This window comes from Propithecus coquereli, unplaced genomic scaffold (genome assembly GCF_000956105.1).
Source record: "Propithecus coquereli isolate 6110/MARCELLA unplaced genomic scaffold, Pcoq_1.0 Scaffold486, whole genome shotgun sequence".
Taxonomy (NCBI): Eukaryota; Metazoa; Chordata; class Mammalia; order Primates; family Indriidae; genus Propithecus; species Propithecus coquereli.
The window spans coordinates 188,431-211,975 of NW_012150685.1; the positions used below are offsets into that span (position 1 = coordinate 188,431).

Here is a 23,545-nt window from a genome sequence, read left to right on the forward strand (position 1 = left end):
TCTGTCTCATTACATCTTACTCCCCATTCTTCCATAAACTGTCACCTACTATTTCTATGGTTTAAGTACAAACCTTCCTTGCTTTGAATAGTTTTCATTGGGAAACATCAATTAGTCACATGGCAAGTACTTTTCCTGTTCTTAAAATATTTTTCATAATCAACTAAATACTTTACATACCTTCTTCCATTAACCCCTGGATCTGCTCATCTTTCTCTTTCAAAAGGTCTGCAGTTTCACTACTATTTAATCTAGTGGCAAGTTCTTCTTTTATACTTTTGACTTCCTAATAAAAAAAAAAAATCTGTGAATACCATAAAGAATTATTTTCATTTGAGGTATATTTTTCAGATTTTTTTTTCCCCATCCAAAGAAGCCATCATAATCACATTCCTGACAAGAATCTGTAACTTTTGTTCAGTTAACCTACTGCCTTGGTTAACTAAGACAAAGAAAAGAGCTTCGAATATGACATATGAAACTTAAATTCAGATACATAAGCAAGTTTTAACACGGAAATATAAATGAGAATAATTTAACTTTCAATAGCCTTCTTCACTATCTCTACACATATATTTCTACAGGCTAAGTATTACATTTGGAACGACACAGTACAGTTAGGTACAGGAAGAGGTGCATTGGTTAGGTACTTCAGTAGTCTCAGGTTACTGTTACTGTCTGAAATGAGCCAGTTAATTAAAGCAACCAAACAGATGGAAGTGTATGACCTATTTCTTTTCTGTAAGAGTACACACAGAAAAATTATAAATTAACAATTAACACCAGTCAAGGGGTAAGGCAATCTAATTGAGAGAGGCCAAATGCTGAGACAATGTTATTATTAATAGTAATAGTTGGGATGCAAGCAATTACTAACCTTAGTTGTTTCCAATTTCTGAAATAGGCAACTGTTCCAAATTAGAAGCATTAGAACAATGGTTCTGGACCAGGAGTGACTATGCTACCAGGGGGACATTAGGCAAAGTCTGGCAACATTTTCAACTATCCCAACTGGCAAGAAAGAGGGTGTTATTGGAATGCCATGGATAGGGGCCAGGGATGCTGCTAAACATCCTATAATATACAGGACAGTCCCACACAACACAGAATTATTCAGCCCAAAATGTCAGTACATAAAGGTTAAGAAATTCTGCATTAGAATAAATCAACATTATGCCTCCATAACCATTAGAAATTTATATTTTAAAATTACTTTGACTTGGGCCAGGAGTGGTGGCTCACATCTGTAATCCTAGCACTCTGGGAGGCCGAGGCGGGAGGATCGCTCGAGGTCAGGAGTTCGAGACCAGCCTGAGAAAGAGCGAGACCCCGTCTCTACTAAAAAAAATAGAAATAAATGATCTGGACAACTAAAAATATATAGAAAAAATTAGCCGGGCATGGTGGCGCATGCCTGTAGTCCCAGATACTGGGGAGGCTGAGGCAGGAGGATCGCTTGAGCCCAAGAGTTTGAGGTTGCTGTGAGCTAGGCTGATGCCACGGCACTCATTCTGGCCAGGGAAACAGAGCGAGACTCTGTCTCAAAAAATAAAAACAACAACAACAAAAAATAAATAAATAAATTATTCCATTCTGAAGACTATGGTCATTTTTGTAATCTAAAACATAGCAGGTGATCAATAAACATTTATGGCATTTCACTAAAACCTGACTTTTAGGATATTTTGGATAACCTGTTTCAGAAAACAAGTATCCTTATATTTGAAACTTACATTCTATCTCTAAAGTGTAGTAATTCAAAATGTGGGGTACATATGAAACAACAAGTTGAGTTTGCCCAGCGAGGTCACATAATATATTGTAAAAAGTAATGAGATCAAGACATGCACCAAAATATCTTAAAATGAGGTACCTCAAATTAGGTCCTGACTTTTTACTCATGCAAAATTAGAACGAGGAAGAGTAGCCAAGAATAACATCCTTTTTCACAAAAAGGGTCACACTCTCCAAACCTGCAAATGTTTATCCCACACATCAAAATGCTAAACTGTTCCTTAGACTTAAGAGACCAAAGTAACTGAAGACGCCTGAAAGAATAAACTTTCAGGAATGTGACAGACTTAGCTATTCAGAAATAAAAATTTGATACAATCCAAAAAGCTTGGGCTACAGATTCTACCGGTATTATCTCCAGTATATTCTGCACCTCACCGCTGTGTGAACTAGAGCAAGTTACTTGGCCACTCTGGGCCGCATTTTTCTCTTCTGCACAACACAGATATTAACCCACCTAACTCGAGGAGTTGTTTTGAAGATAAGAAAGCCATAAAAAAGGACATTATGCGCTACCAAGCACGCAAGTGCTCATTAAGTGTTAGCGATTGTTCTTTCCTTCGCTGATAATTTACATACTTTAGATCTTAGATCCAAAAGTGCCCGAGACGCGAAGCGATTCGAGGTTCAGGAAGGTTGTGTTTGGGAGGTGAGTTGAGGGAGGGCTTGGGGACAAGAACAACAAATCAAATCCGTGTCACTGAAGTCTGCAGGACCCGCAACGAGGGCCAAAGGCAAGGAGGAACCTGGAGCCGGATTTTCCCTCAGGAAAACAGCAAAGACAGACTTGGAGACTAAAGCAGCATTTAGGAACGGGCCGGGGAAAATTACTTCCTGGGAACTCTCTCAGCGAAGAATGACCCCCCTTCTACACCACTTAACCTGTTTGCCTCAGGAGAAGAGAAGCCTGCGGGAGCCCAGGGACCCCGCTCCTCTCTCCCTTACCCGGCTCTCCGTATGGAATGGTCTCGGCCCAGGCGCTCGGCTCGTCTTCCTGGATGTCCAGGACCCTGTCGATGGACTTCTGCGCCTGGGACAGGGCCTGCTTAGCGAAGCTGGAGAGCTGGGAGGCGTTGAACCAACTCATCGCCCCTCTTCGGCCGGCAGTGGCAGCAACAGCACCAAGCGGGAAGGCCTCAGGCCCGGGGACAGGGGCAGAAGAACGGCTTTGCCCCCCTTCTCCGCTTGGCTGGCCCTGTCAGCGCGTGGCCATGACCCCAACAGGCTCCCCCGAACCGGGGACCCTACCCTCAACTCCTCCCGCACAGCTGAGACGGAGGGCCCTGCGTGCGCATGCGCTGGCTTCTTCCACGTACACAACAACCAAATCCGGGAGCCCAGAGTTCCGTCGATAGACGGAAGAACAAGACACAGGAACATTGACGTCACATCCGGAAGCCCAGGGTTGCCCTTAGCTACCGAGGAATGCGGAACGGTTTACCTTGACCGAGTTCACGTTTACAGCAGTTTTCAGCCAGGGCTGCTAACAGAGGCCGAATCCTTCGGGAGGAATAAGCGAGTTTTATGTGTGCGCTTTCCAGGAAAATAGTTGACGTGATAAATAATTGCAAAGGGAAGTTTGGGTTTTGCTTTTCTCTTAGCACTTTGTCTTAAATATTTAATCAGTTCTGTTAACTTGACCTAAAGGAGAAAGCCTGGTTTGGGCTTGCCTAAAACACTGGGGCTCACATATGGACATTGCACCCAAACCCTGGAACACATGGTGCAGAAGGCATAACCTGCTCCTCAAAACAGTAGTACATACATTGCTCCAGTCAAAACAAACCTAATGTTAATACTATGGTGTTCGTGTCCACCCCCCGAATTCGTATGTTGAAACCTAATCCCCAACGCAACAGTATTGAGGTTGGGCCTTTAGGAGGTGATTAGATGATAATGGTGCCCTCATGAATAAGATTTGGAGCCCTTATAAAGGAGGTCCAAGGGAGCCTCTTTGTCCCTTCCACCGTGTGAAAACACAGCAAGGTGGCTCCAACTATGAGCAGAAAAGCGGCCCTCACCAGACACCAAATCTGCTGGTGCCTTCAACTTGAACTTCCCGCCTCTAAAACTGTAAGAAATACATTTGTTGTTTATAACCACCCAGTTTATGGTAATTTGTTGTAGCAGTCCAAACGGAATAAGACAGCTAGGAAGCACTAAAACTACTATCCTATCAATGTGTATTGTGCACATTACTTAAAATATAACCTTTGCTGTGTGCACTCTCTCCAAACATTTGGCTTTAGGAAGAAATCTTAAATTGGCGGCATTCCTAATCCAATCAGCAGCTATGTTTGGATTGGCCCCGATAATCTTAAAGACAAAATTCTACCAACATTTAAAAGCCAGATTTCATACAAAAATTCAGATTTCCATTTGCTTTGAAAAATGAGTACCAACATGGGAACAGTCAGCTGGAGTGGTTGCCCACTTCCCTTTTTATTTTTAGGTGAGACAGGGTCTTGCTCTGTTGCCCAGGCTGGAGGTACAGTGGCATGATCATAGCTCATTGCAACTTGAACTCCTGGGCTCAAGAGATTCTCCTGCCTCAGCCTTCTAAGTAGCTAGGACTACAGGTTCACACCACCACACAAAGATAATTTTTAAATATTTTGTAGAGATTGTCTCGCTATGTTGCCCAGGCTGGTTTTGAACTCCTGGCCTCAAGCAATCCTCCTGCCTCAGCCTCCCAACATGCTGGGATTACAGGTATTAACCACCATGCCTGGCCAGTCACCCCTTTTGATAATTTTCACTCACATCAGTTTGCCACAGATCCTACCAATCATCTTCTTACACCCTTCCTGCTATGGTTATTTACTTTACATGTCTGCCTCCTATATGAGTATTTCACCCCAATGCAAGGAACTATGCCATAAAAAATTATTTTTCTTCTAAAAAGTCAGCTTGAAACCCTTAAGTTATGATTACCTTCCAATAATTTTATCTAACTACAGTAAAAATTTGCATATTAAACTCTTACAATGTAGTAATTTGCATGAGTAATACTAAATAACTCATGTACTTTCAAACAGTTTAGCTAAGTAGCCTGAGGAGGAGTTTTGGAGCAGATTAGGGTTGGAATTAGCTGTACAATTATGGTTCCAAGACTTCTGATTATACAGCTTTGGCTAAATGAGCTAAACCTTCTAAAACTATTTATTCAGCTCTCAGATGGAGATATTGTCACCTTCTCACAAGGCAACTTTGACAATTATTATAGCTTCTGTAGAGAGGTGCTAAATGTTAGTTCCTTCACTTTTAAAAATTTAGGATTTTTTTTTTTAGGCTGAATCTGTAACTTTTTAGGTAAAGCATATATATTTATCCCATATATTTTTATAATGATACTTAAAGTATTTGTCAATATGGAGCTAGGAAGAATAATTAAGTAGCAACTTAATCCAGTGACAGGTAACCACAGAGCTTTTGAATAGAAAACTATCATCTAAGTCAAAAACAAAGAATGAAAACATGTACTATATGTTCTCACATTAAAATATTAGAACCCAGTTTTTTAGTCCTTGAGCTTAATTTTGTTTTATGTCTTAGTGATTTACAAGAAACAAAGGCATTTTCATTTCATTTCATTACATTGCTATGTTAGAGCAAGTTAAATTAAACCACTAGATCTTTACTGTAGAAACCACTGTAACAAAGGTATTAATTCAGGTGTAATAAAAATTTGGTGTTATGTAATTCTGCTACACATTTAAAAATGATTCCTACATTACTATGGAACTACTTATTTTCCTTTATATACTTTTAAAAATTTCAGTGACAAAAGTAGACAATATATGATTTTATTAATAAATAGTGCAAAAGCATCAGTGATAACTGTTTAAACATTAAACTTTTAAACAGCCATGTCTTGGTTTTAATATTGTGCATACTGGCCTCTATGGCACTGCAAATAAACACATGAAAATATTTTCTATTTTCATGCTCAGTTATTCAGCTATAACACCATTTTACAAGTTATTGTGGACAAGATAAACTTTGCAATAATTAATATTCATTTGGACAACCACAATTAAATGAATATTAAGTCAAGATATAGCCTATGTTCAATATACTCCAGATGTCAGGCTGTAATATTTAATGTTATTTAAAACATAATTCCTTATTTTCTTTAAAGGGACATCTTTTGTATATGTGGGTCCTCAAATGAAAGCTGAGGAATGCACTCTTTGACCATAATAACAAAATTCACACACAAGAGGGTGTTTGCCTCCTCCTCCAAAAGAAGCAATACATTTTCTCATAATCGCTCTCTCCAGCCATCGCTTCCCTTATTATTAATGAAAATGCTTACAAGCACTAACCCCAAAATTCTGTCTTCAAGGGAAAGTTATAAAGTTAAAAAAGAGTGGTTCATCATATAAAAAAGGTCAAATTCCAGCAACACTACTGCTAAAAATGACATCAATTAAACTTCTTAGCATCTGTGAAGTATATTTTTCCATAAGTTTTCTATTATATGCAGATTTATTTTCCTTAAGAAGTAAAATGAAGTTTGAATAGCACAGTCTGTGGTGTGGTGACATCAGCAACTGCAAGTTCTTGTCCATCAACAAGCCCCAATTCTAAAATAGAAAAAACATAATTAATCCAAGCAAAAAACTCAACAAAAAAGATAACAGTACACACATACACAAACTATAGAGTATTATGAATGGTCTAAATAAACATGAAAATCTAGTTCTCTTTGACCAAGGTAATATTTGATTTCTTAAGAGATTTTTTTAATATTCTTGCTAAAAGAGTGATTAATTCTATTATCATTTCTAAAGATATAAATAATTATGATCTGATCACATATAAAGGCATTAAGAGGAAATCTGTAACAAGCATTTATTACTTTTACCAAAAAAAGGAAAATGGAAAAAAAAAAGAAAACTATTAGTAAATATACTTATTTAAAATACCTTTCAATGTCTTTGAAAGATTTGGCCTTGTTCGTTCTTCAATAGAGGTTACTGACTAGAAACAAAATTATTTTAATGTAAGGCATATTAAAGTGAAATTAAACTAATTTTCCAAAAAAAATAAAAAATGATCATTGATCACCTGTAAGTAAAGTGTTCTATTTCTTCCCTCTAATGTGGCTGTGATGGCTGGAGATTTCATTTGCCTAAATATAATCATGAGAAAAAAATATCAAACATCATTTTTATAAAAAGAAATTATGTTTAAAGTTTTAAAATCATTAAAAATAATTTTAACAACATAAGGTGAATCTAGGACACTTACAGAGAAGCACTATTGGTTAGATAATCCAAAACCTCCTGTAGTTTAGCTGATGGAGAAAACTGAATATTTTGAGGAAGCTGGCTACAAGCTGGGCAGTTTTCCTACATACATAAAACACAGCAAATTATAGCAGCACATGCACCAATACTATTCTCTTCATAAACAATGAAATGAAGATAAAGTTGTTTTATAATCATGCATATTTCCTGTGAAAAAAATTTTATGCTTTAAAACCTGCTTTTTACAACAGACCATTTCTTCTAAATGACTTTATTATATAGTATTTATTTCAGGCTATACAACAATAGATATACAATAAGTAGGGTTCTGAAGGTAGAAAAATATTTAGGGTGTGGGTTATTTTGTCCAAATTTCTAAACAATAATTAATATTTAAAAATCAAAGTATACATGATCAAAAATGTTTTCATTATTTAATACTACTAACCTTTCTCTCTGCTTCAAATGTGTAAGTGTACAGCCCATCTACATCATTGAATACCAAGTAATTATTAAGGGGAATGTATGCACTGTAATGAAAAAATGTTCATCTTTATATAATTGAGCCAGGTCAAAATATGGTCTTGCATACATATTAAAAATGAAACCCATTACCTTGTGGCTATTTTAAAAACCTCAGTGGCACACACAGCTGAATAGGGGAGAAAATAAAGGTGCTTTAACTCAATGAAAATTAGACACTTAAAAACTCAGTTATAAAGCAGAACAGAAAAATTTACAATGGCTATTGATTTAAAAAATACATATTATTTTTAGAAACTGAGAAAGTAACAAATTTTATATTTCTTTTGTGTAATTCAAGTAAAATAGTAACATTACATGTTTTTCTTCCTCTTTATCAGATTAATGAATAGCCTGCTATACTGATTAAAAAGAAATGGTGCTAAAATGTCCCTTTACTGCAGAAAACTAAGACACAATGTAAGATAAAAAATATACAAAGACCAACAGCTTGTTCTTTTTTGGACAGCTTAATTACGCAACCCACCCAAGAAGATATCGAGTTCCTAGAACACAAGTAGCTACAGAAAGGTCAATTTAGATACTGAATCAAAAACCAAAGGAAAGAAAAGAAACCAAGTGCCAGCCTTTTTTCCTTACCTGCAATGACTGCATTTGTGGAAGCTACTGCAGGAATGATTCGTTTTACTACCCCTAAAAAAATATATTAAAACATGGTCATTTCTTTTAAAAAACAGTAAAATTAGAAAGTATGATTATTAAGTTACAGTAGCAAAGAAAACTCTTTCAAGTAAACTTTATATAAAGGTTAAACAAGAACATAATAATCATAGCTAACAATTTAGACTGTTTATTGTGTTCCATGCATAGTGTGAAGAATAAATGAGAAACTTTAATTTTCATAACAGCCTTATATTTGTCTTATTACTCTGATTTTTAAAGGTAAGGAAAATGAGGCTAAGAGATACAACTTATCCACAGCTATACACCTAGTAAGTGCTAGGGGTGGTATACGAACACAGATAGGCCTCAAAGTTCATACTCTAAATGCATACGTCATGAATATTGTTACCTAATTATTCCTCATATAATAGTTTTGGCCACTTGATTCACAGAAATCACAGGAAAAAGAAAAACTGCCCCTTACCATCTTTTATTTTACAACCTCGGCTACACAAAATACTAAACATAGTTCTCTGTTTCAACCCCACATTTTTCACATCAGTATTCACATATTAAGAATAAACAAAGCCCCACCTTAAACTATTTTTAAGTACAAATAAATATTCCATTTTATAACTATCTTTAAGTTGTTCATTTTAGAAGACAAAAATTTCAGAAAAAAGTAGCCATATTATCTTGGGAGTGTGAAGAGGCACCCCAAAATGTGCTCCCAAGACTCCAGATGTAAGGTTTCAAAAGCCTGAGGGGAAAAAAAGGCAAATATCTAAGAAGACATGAAAGAAAGTTAAGAAGGTCTGAAAACTTTTTTAAAAAGTTGATTCTGACCATATGATTCTGTGTGGTTTCAGAGGAGGGAAAATAGAGAAGAGCTAAACCTCATAATAGTTAAACTGGAAGCTCTCCAGTGAACCACATATAACAAGGTGTCCTGAAAGGAGGAACTGGTGGTCACAGTGTATAAGAAGAGACACTGCCCAACAAGAGCATTGCCAAAATGATAAAGACTTCCCTCTCTTTCCCCCCTCTTTCCCTCCTCTCCTCATCTAACCTCTGATCAAAAATGTTGAAGTGGGCAGAAAGGAGATTTTTCTGTTATACTGAGAGCACGGAAAATAATCATAGAATGCGTATGCTTAAGCTACTTCACTTCCAATTTTGCTTCTATACTCCCTGTCAAGGTCCTCATTCATCAGACTGAAAAGTACACAAAGAGTCCGGGTAAAAGGTATGGAAGGATGAATGAGACCTGCATATTGAAATAAGTTTATACTTCCTAATCAGGACAAACTGAATTCATTTGTTAATTCTAACAATTACCAAATGTGTACCATATGCCAGACACTGTTCTTGTACATAGTAGTGGTGAAGAAAAGCATCTGCCGTTATAAAGCTTTCATTTTGATGAGGGCAATAACACACAAGTAAATACGTCAGATATTGAAGAGTTCAATGAAGAAAATAAAATGAGGTATGTGTTAGAGTGACAATGATGGGGTCAGTCCATTACATAGAATGGTCAAGGAAGGTCTCCTTAGGAAGGTGAAAATTTGAGCTGAAACCTAAACCATGAGAAAGACCCAGCCATGCAATGACCTGAGGAAAGAGCTTCTTTGTAAATAACAATGGCAGTGGTCCTGGAACAAGGACATATGATAGTGCAAGTGTGAAATATTCTTTGCATAGGAAAATGAGGCTACCATTAATTATCTCTAAGCAATTATAAAAAGGTAAATTAGTGAATGACTCAAAAGTCATTTTAGGTTGGATGATCAGGAATTTAGTTAAGCAGATACCTGAAAGACAAGGAGCCAGCCTTGAGGGGATTCAAGGAATGAGCACTCCAGTTCTATAGTGCAAATGAGCGTGGTGTGTTCAAGCAACACAAAGCAGGTCAGCATAGGGGTAGTGCAGAGAGCAAGGAGTGAGTATAAATGGAATTTTCAAATGACATCACTTGAACATAAGTAAATACAAGGAAATAATCACAGAAGAGAAATGGCAGATTTTTAAAAAAATGACAATGCTCTTTCTGGTGAACCTGGTAATGATCTTGGGCAAAAGTCTAGAAAGGATGAACTGTAAATAGACTGGAAGCATTGATCACTATGATTGAGCACGATGATCACTGAGACAAGTCATGTTGGACTGGCCTCATTTAGAGACTATGACTAGCTTGGCAACTCAGAGAAACGTGGAAGATACTATATCTCGGCTTCAGCAGAGCACCTGGAAAGGTCTTTCATCACATCCGTGTGAACAGATAAAGAAATATAAAGTACTCAAGAAGGTGTGATTAACAGAATGAGATAAACCTAAAAGGGCCTGACGAGAGGTATGATTTAGATGCCTGTTCTCAGATAGTTTGGTCTCGTTAAAAATTTTAATAAATTATTTGGAAAAGAAATAAGGGATATGATTATCAAAACAGCAGGTGAAATGAAGCTGGAAAGACCAGATAAGATGGCAGAATATACATAAAGAGAGAACAACAGGTTGAATTTTAAGAATAAATTACTAAGAACCTACACTTGGATTAAAAAAAAAAGTACCCCCTAAACTGCCAAATCTACAATAGAGACATGTGGCTTAGAAATTACATATGTGGACAAAACACTCAGATTTTAGAGGACAAAGAATCAAAAATAACACACTCGAAGCTCGGACTTGGGGGGGGGCAAGAGCAACATATGTCACCTAAACATCTGTACCCCCATAATATGCTGAAATAAAAAAAAAAAAGAATCAAAAATATAGCATCAGTGTCAACAACAAACAAAACAAAAAAACCTATCTCCTATAAGACTGCATCAATTATCAGAAGTCTATTATCTAAAACTGCGGGGGTTTCCCCACCTCCCCCCACCCCAGGAGGCTAGCGGGCGGGGACACCTGCACCCACAGCTGTTTGTTCACCGCCTGAGCCCCACCCCCTCTGCACAGCAGTCACATCGGAACCTCATAGGAGCATGAACCCCACTGCAAATTGCACATGGGAGGGATCCAGGTCACATACTGCCCATTAGAATCCAACGCTTGATGATCTGAAATGAAGCAGAAGCAGCAACCTCCCTCCCCACTCGCCTCCGTGGGAAAACTGTCTTCCACAGCACTGGTCCCTGGTGTCACAAAGGTTGGAGACCACTGATCTAAAACCAGTGCCAGATGCTGCATTCTGGATTTGACAGTTAAGAGAAGTGTGGATAACTGGAATATGCTTAGAGAAAAACAGCATGATGAGGACTTGAAGCTGCGCAACATATCAAAAGGTTAAAGGAGGCCGGGCGCAGTGGCTCACGCCTGTAATACTAGCACTCTGGGATGCCAAGGTAGGCGGATTGTTTGAGCTCAGGAGTTCGAGACCAGCCTGAGCAAGAGCGAGACCCCATCTCTACTAAAAATGGAAAGAAATTAATTGGACAACTAAAAAAAATTATAGAAAAAATTAGCCGGGCATGGTGGCGCATGCCTGTAGTCCCAGCTACTAGGGAGGCTGAGGAAGGAGGATTGCTTGAGCCCAGGAGTTTGAGGTTGCTGTGAGCTAGGCTGATGCCACGGCACTCTAGCCCAGGCAAAAGGGTGAGACTCTGTCTCAAAAAAAAAAAAAGGTTAAAGGAACCAGGGAGGTTTATGGCAGTGATAAAAATTTGGAGACAATGTGATCACTTGTCAATATGTTAAAAACTATTACTTAAAAGGGAATTAGATTATATATGATACTGTGACAATACTCAGATCAAACTAAAGGTGAAGATTTCTGCTTAATTTATATAATAATTGTCTAATAGTCTTGTCAAATGTGAAACAAGACTGTCCCCAAGAGGTAATGAATTCCTCTTCAAAGAAAGATAAATGGATGGTTTGACTTGGGACGACTTACGGCCTCTTCCAATCCTAAGTAAATAAGATTCAGTGATTGTCTTACATTCTCCCTAGCTAAGAAGTAGTATGGATTCCACTGAACTTGGTTCCCTCCTACTTTGGGATACCTGGTAACTATTTCCATGGTACCTTTACTAAACCTCAAATGGATGGTACTACCTAAAATCACTTATTGATTATTACCCCAAAGCATCCCTAGCCCTAAAAAAAAGGATCATCCCAAGATACTAATTCAGTAACTTACCTTGAGTGAGTCTGTATGTAACACCTCTAATATTATATAGTGATGCTCTCTCTAGGGATTTTTGGAAAATCCACTGAATATGTTCAGGATCATCTCCATCTAATGGAACGCCTTCTGTTTAAAAAAAAAAAAAAGGAGAAGACAGAAATATGTAATCACAAAGTATTTTGTTTGTGATGAAATTATCCAAAGGAATAAAATAGAAAAAAATCTATTTCATGTAACTCTGGATTATTAAATTAGGTTTATTACCTCCAAAAGGCTGTTCCTTAGGCCACTGCAACATCCTTACATACTCAATACAGTGTTCAGGTAGCCTAGGCATAGAGGCAATGGTGCACATAGGAAAATTAACCTAAAACAAAGTTTGTCTTTTTTAGTGAATTTTAAATGATGAATTATTTTAACATGTAACTTCTAGTTATGATCTAGTTTGTAACAGTTTATTTTATTTTTTTTAACTGAGTCTCCTAGAGCTAAATAGTTTGTAACAGTTTCTTATAATTTGCTTTAGCCCTACACTTACATGAGCAAAACATTGTATACCATTAAAAATGCTCCCAATACTAATAGGGATCATCTGAGTCACTTCCCTTAGGTTGATCTGCCCATAAAGATAGGTTTGCCCTATTATAAGGTATATACATTTAAGCTTTGTTACAGAATGAGAAGAAAAGGGCTAAACAGGTTATCAAATAATCTGAAATAAGTATAGGCAAAAACCAAATAGATTATAGCTTTATCTCAACATATAGCTTTGTAATTACACTTGATCCCTATTCCGTAAATGAAAAATTAATACAAATGAAGTATGAGAACACAGAATAGTATCAGAACTATGATATTCAGTTCATATCGAGCAAAATTTCTCATTTAAATTATCTTTCTTCTCAAGCAGTTCTTCTGGAATGTAGTAATAAATAAATTCTCTTTCTTCTTAGCATAATTTTTAAAATATAGTTATTCCTAATTAAAAATTCTAAATATTGACTAGACTTACTAGTTCATCCCTAATTTCATTCTGAGATACTATAAAATAAATGCAGGTGTTTTTTTCATTACCTGTGGTGGATAAAGTTCCAGTGTGCACTCAACACAAGCTGTCATTCCAGGCAGAATCACCCGGGCATTTCCTTTAAAACCTTCTGTCCCCCCATCTATCAAAGGAACAATGGAGCTTGGATCTAACACACCATCTTCATAATTCAGAAGGGATATCTAGGAAAATAATTTGAAGGATTTAAAAGGCAAAGGGGATAAGAATTTTTTAAAAGGAGCACGCTTTCAAGTAATTCTACGAGTCAGTTGTGCTATTGAGTACCAATGTATCAAATCAGGGGATTATAATATTACAATTTGTGGCCTCACCTGAAAACCAATGACTGGCAATAAACAGTGAAGTACATCTACTTAATACAAAATTAAATAAATTCTGATTTGTCAAATCGAATGACCGTTCTAATTTTTGATATGTCAAGAGCAGCAGCAAAAAACTTCAGGGAAACATAACAACACTAAAGTCTTTACCAGCATGCCATTTATCCATCTTCTGGCTATGATGGAGTCCAGTCCACATACAATAATATGAAATTCTACAAGAAAAAAAGTAAGTTTAGTTTTTAAAAATGCAGTTGCACAATGATGTCTTAATGTAGGTTCATCAATTACAACAAATGTACCACGCTGGTACAGGATGTTCACAGTGAGGAAGGTTATGCGTTTGTGGAAATAGCAAACTCTATGAGCACTCAATATTTCAAAATTTTTCCACTCAATTTTGCTGTGAACCTAAAACTGGTCTAAAAAGATTTATTAATAAAAAAAGCTGCACAAAAAAATTCACTTAGAAACAAAAAAAGCACTTATAATCACACACACATACACACACTTAGAGCTTCTAATCCTTGAGTAATTCTTATTCAAGTCAGCATAGAAAAATGTAGCTAGTGGTATCAACTAAAACAGTGGCATTCTTTTTAGTCTGTCAAAAACCTTACTGAAAAGCCAATAGTGATATAGGAAAGCAACCAAAGAAATACCCTTAAAATAGCTAGCAATCTTCAACTAGGTAGCAACTAAAAGGCTACAAGAGTTTGGTGAGAATTTAATTTCAAGTGAATAACTTACGTCGATAGAAAGTGTCATTAAAATCCTGAATCTTGTTGAAATGTCTGAATACAAGTAAAGGAACTTAGGCTGCTAAGTTTTTAATTTCTACAATGAATTTAACAAAGCAGTAAGGAACAAACTCTAAGTGTTTATTTAAAACAAGAAATAAGTAATCAATGTTCAAAGCACAGGATTCAAGCAATCTGACTAAATGAACACAACCCTACTTTCTGTCAAAACTTTTTTTCTACCACTCCTCTCCCAACTACTTAGATTTTCTCATCCCTGAACCCCCATATCATTATATTTATGTCTCTGTTAGAAGATATACTTTCTACTTTTAGTTTTTATATAAAACCATAAGCCCCAGGAAAGCATTTTTGGCCATTACAAATAAAACTGTTATGAAAACTGGTGTATGGGTTTTTTTATGTGGACATAATAAGTGTTCATTTCTCTGGGGTACATGTCCAGGAGTGAAATTACTGGGTCGTATAAGTGTATGCTTAGATTTTTAAGAAATGGTCAAACAACTTTCCAGATGGCTATACCATTTCACATTTCCATCAGAATGTATGAGTGATCCAGTTTTTCTGTATCTTTGCCAGCATTTGATATTGCCACTATTTTTTATTTTAGTCTCATAAGTGAGTAATAATATCTCTTAATTTGCTGTTGAACTTTTTTTTTTTTTTGAGACAGAGTCTCACTGTGTTGCCCGGGCTAGAGTGCCGTGGCGTCATCCTAGCTCACAGCAACCTCAAACTCCTGGGCTCAAGCGATCCTCCTGCCTCAGCCTCCCGAGTAGCTGGGACTACAGGCATGCGCCACCATGCCCGGCTAATTTTTTCTACCTATTTTTAGTTGTCCGATTAATTTCTTTCTATTTTTAGTAGAGACGGGGTCTCGCTCTTGCTCAGGCTGGTTTCGAACTCCTGAGCTCAAACAATCCGTCCGCCTCGGCCTCCCAGAGAGCTAGGATTATAGGCGTGAGCCACCGCGCCTAGCCTGAACTTTTTTTTTTTAACTCCCTATTTTATAAATGAATGATGTTGAACATCTTTTTGTGGGCTTCTTGCCATCCTCTTCAGTAAAATAGCCCTTCGTATCTTTTGTCCATTTTCTAATTGAATTTTTACCATTAAGTTTTGATTGTTCATTTTATTATATATTCTAAATATGACTTTGTCAGCTGCTTCACAAGTATTTTCTCCAGTCTGTAGTTTGTCTTTTCATCCCCTTCACAGTATCTTTTTAATTTTGCAAGTTTTTAATTTTGATGAAGTTCAATTTAGCAATTTTTTTCTTCTATGGCTCATGCTTTTCACTTAAAAAAAATTTTTTTTTCGAGACAACGTCTTGCTATGTTGCCCGCATTGGAGTGCAGTGCCTATTTACAGGCACGATCATGGCTCACTGCAGCCTTGAAACCCTGGGCTTGAGTGTACCTTGCACCTCAGCCTCCCAAGTAGCTGGGACTACAGGTGCACGCCACCACGCTCAGCCTTTTCTGGGTCATGTTTGTGATGTGGTCTAAGGACTTTCTACCAAGTCCTAGGTCCCAAATATCTTCTGTGTTATCTTCTAAAGTTTTACAGTTTTATACTTAAATCTATGATCTATTTTGAGTTAATTTTTTATAAGATGTGAAGTTTGGATCAAGATTCATCTTTTAATCTATGGATATCCAATTGCTCCAGAACAATTTATTGAAGAGCCTATCCTTCTACTGAGCTTTTTTTGCAATTTGCCAGGCTGGGCGTGGTGGCTCACACCTGTAATCCTAGCACTCTGGGAGGCCGAGGCGGGTGGATCGTTCAAGCTCAGGAGTTCGAGACCAGCCTGAGCAAGAGTGAGATCCCGTCTCTACTAAAAAAAACAGAAAGAAATTAGCTGGACAACTAAAAATATATAGAAAAAAATTAGCCAGGTATGGTGGCACATGCCTGTAGTCCCAGCTACTTGGGAGGCTGAGGCAGGAGGACTGCTTGAGCCCAGGAGTTTGAGGTTACTGTGAGTGAAGCTGATGCCATGACACTCTAGCCCAGCCCAGGCAAAAGAGTGAGATTCTGTCTCAAAAAAAAAAAAAAAAATCAATTAGCCATACTTCAGGGGCCATTTCTGGCTTCCTTATTCTATTGTACTGATCTGTGTATATCCCTCTGACAATACCATACAGTCTTCATTACTGTAGCTATATGATAAGTCTAGAAGTTGGATAGTGATTCCTCCCATTACATTCTTCTTTTTCAGAACTGTTTTAGGTATTTCTTTGCCTTTCTATACAAATTTTAGAAAAATCTTGTCTATATCAACAAAAATTTTTGCTGGGATTTTGACAGAAACTGTGGTATACCAGTATACAAACTTGGGGAGAAGTGATTTCTTCACTATATTGAATCTTCCAATGTTTGAAGACAAAATATCTCTCTGTTTATTTAGAGCTTTGATTTCTTTCGTCAGCATTTTGTAGTTTTCAGTACATATCCTACACAAATCTTGTCAGATGTACACACCTAACTATTTTTCTGAGTGGTTGTAAATGGCATTGTGTATTTAAATTTCAGTTTCCATGGGTTCACTGCTAGTATATAGAAATACAATTGATTTTTGTAGGCTGATTTTGTATTCTGTGGGATTTCCTACATAGAAATCTCATCTCTTGATTTTCTATAAAACACCAAAACTTCTCCAGATCTAAACTCAAAAATAAAAGTGTAAATACTTCTTTTAAAAAACATATTTCTGTTAAAAATAAATTTACTCTGACATACCTTCCATTTGGCTAATATACTGATATACTAGTAATATACTAATCTACTCTGTCTGCTACTGTAAGAAGACAATGATTAATTGGATCTAGCCTAGGAACTTACAGTCTACTAAAGAAGATATGCAATTGACAGTGAAATTAAGGGCAATAATGCAAAATAAAGGTAGATGATGACATAGGCTCTATAAGCTTAATTTTAAAATGAGGGCAAAAAAACATTTACATAAGCATAAAGAAGATTGGAAGAATATAAAGCAAAATGTTATCAGCAATTATCTCAGTAACAAGGTTACTGCTGCTGCTGTTTTTTTTCCTTCTTGCTTATCTGTATTCTCTGTTAAAACATCTCTTTTTATAACAAAGAAAAAAACAAAAGCTTTAAAAAATAAGTAATTCTTTTCATCAAAAGGATACGGAACTACATTGCAATTAGGAACTCTGTCATTTAGAAATTCTGCAGCAACTTCAGCCTTAGGTCTTCCAACATCTTTAGGCCTACAGGAAAAATTATATTTAAATTATCATTCACAACATAAATCTAGATGATCTACATAATTTTTTACTACATTCAAATGTAAAAATAAATGCACAGTGAGTTTATTTACAGGATATTTAGAAGAAACATTTTTACTTAAGTATTTTTCTATCAGTGATAACTTTTGATAAACAGTCATTTAACTTTAAATGTCAACCCTTTCAGATGATCCAAATTAAATAAGTCTAAGTATTTCCTAAGTGAAAATCTGAATAGTGTTAATTTATCCCTAGGTAGAGCACAATAATGGCATGTTTCCTGGCCACTGGCCACTGTGGCATTTCTCAGTATAAAAAATGATCCCAGTCCCAAAGCCTTCAAAGTATCCACCCTGAACCTCAGAACCTCAAAGTGTAAGTTACTATGCAGGTCTTGACTGAAATATGTACCATGAGATTCATTCAAGGGATGCAAGAACCTTCATTTATCCCCTTCTTTCCGTGTGCTGAATAAGTAGTAAATTCTTTGTCCCTTAAGAAGTTGTAACCCTGTTTTTAAAGAGGGAATAACTCTAAAGGCATTATCTAAAATTGCAAATGTTACCAATATGTTCAAAAAGCTAAAAATATGAAGCCTCAAAAGGTTACTCCTAGACTACAACCACAGATACAGAGAGAAAAGGACATGAATTCCCTCTTCAATCTCAGTACGAATGGTATTTTCTTTCCTAATAGTTCTATATTCTCCTCTCACAGAAATCGCTCCTTCAAGGAGACACAGTAAGAGCTTCATCAATACAGTTTCCATAACACATTTTTTGTTAAACGCAAGCCTCTCATACCTACTAGAAACTTGACTATTAACACCTGGAAAAGAGTGGCCATATTCTTACTCTCTGTTTTCCCTCATATCTAGCACAGAGTAAATGTTTTCAAAATACATGAAAATAACAAATTAAATGTGCTTATTCAGAAAAACCTGCAATTTCAAAGAAAAACACTTTTACAAGCCAATTTATCTTCTAATGAAACAGGGGTTTTTTTTGACTCAAAACTTTTGAATAAGTGTTTTATTCTCACTTTGTCCTAACTTGTATAAAAAAAAGGCCCTGCTATAAATTGGAGAACCTGATTTCAGTATTGCATTCAACTACTCTGCACCCAGACATCTCTTTAGGTATGTAAAGGGGATAAAGTAGACTTCCAAGACTCTTTCATGTAGTTCATATGCTTTCACAGTAGAACCCAAACAAAAGAACTGGATGGTTTCTGTGGAGACTGCTAATTTACCATTCCAGGATGGTATTGTTCCACCTAAGGCTTCACCTTAAATAAAACGGACTTTCACAAACATCATCCTTGAAGCACACCTTGTCCAGATTACTTAATCTTGAAAATAAGTATCAACCCTGAGAGTTGCTCTGAGATTAAACGAGACAATACAGATACTTTAGAAAATGCTTTAGTACATCATAAACACTCATCTTTAACCATTTAACCACAAATTAAAGGCCATGGCTTGTTATCAATAACCAATCAATTCAGCAGTATCTTTTTCAGAACAGTCACACACTCAAAATTTGTCAGACTGGAAATGGCCGACAAATTTTTCTATAAAGAGAAATTTCAAGGGTTAAAAAATAAACAAAATCCTAGCACTCTGGGAGGCCGAGGCGGGTGGATCGTTCTGAGCTCAGGAGTTCAAGACCAGCCTGAGCAAGAGTAAGACTCCGTCTCTACTAAAAATAGAAAGAAATTGGCCAAACAACTAAAAATAGAAAAAAAAAAATTAGTCGGGCATGGTGGCGCATGCCTGTAGTCCCAGCTACCTGGGAGGCTAAGGCAGGAGGATGGCTTGAGCCCAGGAGTTTGAGGTTGCTGTGAGCTAGGCTGAAGCCATGGCACTCACCCCAGGCAAGAGAGTGAGACTCTGTCTCAAAAAAAAAAAAAATAAACAAAAGTTAAACACAGAGGTCACATTGCAATTACAACATTTCATTAACTTGACTTAGTTTAATGTATACTTCAGTCTCTTTACGAACTTACACAAAGATAAAATGGAGGTTTGGGGCCTGTTCAAAACTGTAATGTTACCTTTTCTGCTAACTCAACCTTATCCCGCATACCCAGGACTATTTGAGCACTTTCTGTCAGTACCCTAATAACTAGAGAGAGAAGAAAAAGTCTCTTATCTCTCCATACCTATATTCTTTAACTGACAAAGAGACACTTTCATCTAAGTCACTCAAATCCCTAAATACTATATATTAAATTCATGAACGAACCTTTCCTCAGGTCTGCATATATGGTCCACTTCCAGTTTTTAACGTCATCTCTAACAAACCATTCCTTGATGCTTTCTGTATTTCGTGGATGTCTACGGTAATTATCCCTCTTTGTTTCATCTGGATTGGTCCTAGGTTTTCTCTCTGTAACTCTCCATTTTCTTTCCCCTTGTATAAAAAGTTCAAACTCCTTCACAACTTCATGGCTCCCGAGTCACCATTCAAACCTTGGCTCACAAGTCTCCACCAATCTATCTCACTAGGGCCTGATACTCCAGCTACTATTCTCTTCGGGAATCAATCGGAGGAAAAGAGCTGTGCTCTTTCCTATCTTCAGGGCACAATTACTCTGAAGATGTTCCTAAAAAAAAATCACATAAACTTTTGGAAGCAGGTTTCTCTGAAAAAACAAAAACGTATATCTCCTTATAAAACTACTATCACCAGAATCCCCAAAATTTTCTTGCAAAGTTTTACCTAAAATGGGAGTAGTAGTTTTGGGTTTTTTGTTTTTTTTTAATATTAGTACTATCCTCTCAGTAGTTTTCTGTTTTTGTTTTTAATTTACTTTATAATTACTTCACACAATTCCCACTTCACAGAAGCCCTCAGTAGTTTTTTAAAAATATTAAACTGCAATGTTCTCAAGTTCAAATGATTATCAGAGTTTAAAAAAAAACAGTAAAATATTAAAACTTACCTAAATAAAAACTGCCTATTTAGATTGGAAACATCTATAGTGTCCATGTCTATAACATGAATCTGTCGAAAACCAGACAATGCCTGTCGGAATAAAAACAATCCAATTAAGCAGAAGTTTCCTCACATTTAAGATTTGTTTAAGATTTGTTTTCAATGTAGTCCTAAGTTTACAAGTTCTCAGTAATAAATTCTGCATAACTGTATTCAATGGCTAAAAAGAGTCTTGAAAGGTATATTCAATTCAAGGTTCTTAGAAAGGTCCAAAATGTATAAACACTGAGTTTTAAACAGTCTATAACCAAAAAAAAAAAGAAAGTTAAAATTTCTAGATTAAATTTATATATATATATACACACACACATAAAATTCTATCAACACATTTGTAAAGTTCGTTGCTTTGCTGCTATTGATGGATACTTTAATTTTATTAGTCATACTAGTTAACTATACTTGCTATTCTTTTTTCAGAATAGTGTTAAAAGAAATTTCTACTAGCTTTATCTTACTTTACTTAACATTAAACATGCCACAATTCAGAAATGGTAATTATTATAAGACATATATTATAAAAACACACACATATGTATACCGGTCACAGAAAAGGAATATCTCAGAAGTACTGAGTCAAGAGCAAGCAATTTAAAAAAGGAAAAGCAAAAAAAAAAAACAAAAAAAAACACAAAACCTGCTGGGTTTCAATAATATTGCCACACATTCTAAAAGTATAACCACGCTCAAATTTACCAGTAGAAGCAACAGACTGAAAAAATTAAGTCTCAATAACTAATTATGCTTTTCTGGTCTTGGTCAGTTTACTTAAATGATCACTTAACAATAATTTCCCCATTTTTCTACCACCCCCCTTATAGCAAGAGATCCTCAAGAGTTGTCATACTTGTGCTCTCAAATTCCTCTCTGAGCATTTTCCAAACAAGCTTTCGCCCCACCACTCCACCAAAGTTGTACTTGTCAAGGTCACCAATAACCTCTGTGCTGCTAACTCCAATGACCAATCCTCAATCTATCTGACCTTACTCTTCTGAGGTATTTGGCAGGTGGATCACTACCTCCACCTTAAAACACATTCTTCACTTGGTCATCACACTCAGGAGAATTTGAAAACTTTTAAAAAATGGATTTCCAGTTCATTCAGTTTTCCTTCTACTTTGCTGGCCAGAATTTAGAGTGCCCTTGCGCTTGGTTCTGTTGATCTCAGGCAATCTTACAAGCTAAAGACAGACAATCTAACAGACATCTCCGACTTAACGGTTCTAAAACTAAACGTGATCATCTTTGCTCAGCACCACCACCAAATCTGCTCTTTTCCCAATGTTCCTCACTTTAGCAACTCCATCCTTCTAGTTGCTCAGGGCGAAACCTTGTTATGTCATCCTTGACTCCTCTTTCTCCCATAGCACACAACAAATCCATTAGCTAATCCTGTTGATTTCATCCTCAAAATATTATCCGCAATCTGACCACTTCTCACCACCTCCAATGCTACCATCCTGTTCATATAGTCTCTGTCATCTCCTGTCTAGAGGACTGTAACAATCTTCTAACTGGTCTCTCTGCTTCCTCTCCCTCCTCTTCTTTTTGTCTATTGTCAAAGTATCAGCCTCAGTGATCTGGGTTAAAAGAAGTCAACCAAGTCACTCATTGCATAAATCTCTCCAATAACTTCCTGACTCAGAGTAAAAACCAGAGTTCTTACAGTAGCTTCCAAGGCCTCTTGTGATATTCACTCCAAGCCCCTCCATCTCCCACTACCTCTCTGATATCCTCTCCAAAAATGCTCCCCCTTACCCACTTCTGCTTTAGCTATAATGGCCTCCTTGCTGTCCTTGAACAAACAGGTATGCTTCTACTTCACAGCTTTTGTACCTGCAATTCTGACTGTTCTTCCTCCAAATATCTGTATGTCTCATTTACTCTCCTCTAGACTCAAATAGCATCTTTTTGGAAACTCTTTCCCTTCCCATCAGACCACCTATCTTCCATCTTTCCTTTCTTCATAATGTTTATTACCATTTGACATACTATATATTTTACTTGTCTTTTTCCTTCAACTATAGTGTGAGCCCGACAAATACAAACATCTGTCTCTATTGTTCAGTAACATATCATTAACACTAACATGGTGCTTGGCATATGGGGGAAGAGACTCAAAAGATATATGCTCAATCAATAATATTAATGTCATGTTCTCTTTTTAAGAATGAAACACTGGGGGGCTTACAATAAATTTATAAAATCCCATGTATATCTCTTATGTGCTTATATGTGAAATAAGCAAAGTAATAAGTAGTAAAATTGAAAACTCTTAGTTTTCTTCTTTTGTGTAAAGGGTTATTACAATGCAATAAATAAGTTGCAAGGCCACTCCTTAAGTTGCTTGATGACAAATCCTCAGATCTAATCTTCAATTACTTTACATTTAAAATTAGTATTCATTACATTCGCAAATAATGGTTTCAAATGGAAAAAGCTAAGCTTTAGGGAACATGTACATACATAATAACTAACAAAAACCATTGCAATCTTCCATAAACCCTTCCCTTCTATAAGTCTTTGGTTCTCACACTGCTAGAGTATTTATGTCTGATAAGGTACTGCCACTTTGGCACCCCACCACAGAGTATATCATACATACTGCTATTTATTTCATGTGAGACTTGTCTCCCCAATGTAACTTCAAATTCTCTGAAGACAGATGATGACCTACAACTCTCACAGAACCTAGTATAGCACTAAATACAGTGAAGCATATTTATGTTTTTGTAACTTCACTTGAGTGACATTAGTGTTTCCTAAGAAAATTCATGTGCCTATGTTTGTATTTAAACTTTAACCCTCTTGGCCG

The 23,545-nt window shown here is 36.5% G+C and overlaps 2 protein-coding genes across 2 annotated transcripts in view; both read right to left on the minus strand.

The window, feature by feature from the left end:
- Nucleotides 1–3,160, minus strand: part of TMF1 (TATA element modulatory factor 1) — a 52,881-nt gene extending 49,721 nt beyond the window's left edge. Inside the window, exon 1 of the mRNA XM_012655770.1 lies at nucleotides 2,740–3,160. Coding sequence (XP_012511224.1) covers nucleotides 2,740–2,881 — 142 coding nt within the window. The 5' untranslated portion in view covers nucleotides 2,882–3,160. The remainder of the gene's footprint in view (nucleotides 1–2,739) is intronic.
- Nucleotides 3,161–5,584: 2,424 nt separating this feature from the next.
- Nucleotides 5,585–23,545, minus strand: part of UBA3 (ubiquitin-like modifier activating enzyme 3) — a 22,604-nt gene continuing 4,643 nt past the window's right edge. The window contains exons 3-16 of the mRNA XM_012655771.1: nucleotides 20,681–20,763; nucleotides 17,636–17,716; nucleotides 14,467–14,510; nucleotides 13,867–13,931; nucleotides 13,402–13,557; nucleotides 12,592–12,694; nucleotides 12,340–12,453; nucleotides 8,172–8,225; nucleotides 7,665–7,701; nucleotides 7,498–7,579; nucleotides 7,051–7,151; nucleotides 6,868–6,931; nucleotides 6,726–6,780; nucleotides 5,585–6,383 (exon numbers count right to left, since the gene is read on the minus strand). Of these exons, the coding sequence (XP_012511225.1) occupies nucleotides 6,295–6,383; nucleotides 6,726–6,780; nucleotides 6,868–6,931; nucleotides 7,051–7,151; nucleotides 7,498–7,579; nucleotides 7,665–7,701; nucleotides 8,172–8,225; nucleotides 12,340–12,453; nucleotides 12,592–12,694; nucleotides 13,402–13,557; nucleotides 13,867–13,931; nucleotides 14,467–14,510; nucleotides 17,636–17,716; nucleotides 20,681–20,763 (1,128 nt within the window). The 3' untranslated portion in view covers nucleotides 5,585–6,294. The remainder of the gene's footprint in view (nucleotides 6,384–6,725; nucleotides 6,781–6,867; nucleotides 6,932–7,050; nucleotides 7,152–7,497; nucleotides 7,580–7,664; nucleotides 7,702–8,171; nucleotides 8,226–12,339; nucleotides 12,454–12,591; nucleotides 12,695–13,401; nucleotides 13,558–13,866; nucleotides 13,932–14,466; nucleotides 14,511–17,635; nucleotides 17,717–20,680; nucleotides 20,764–23,545) is intronic.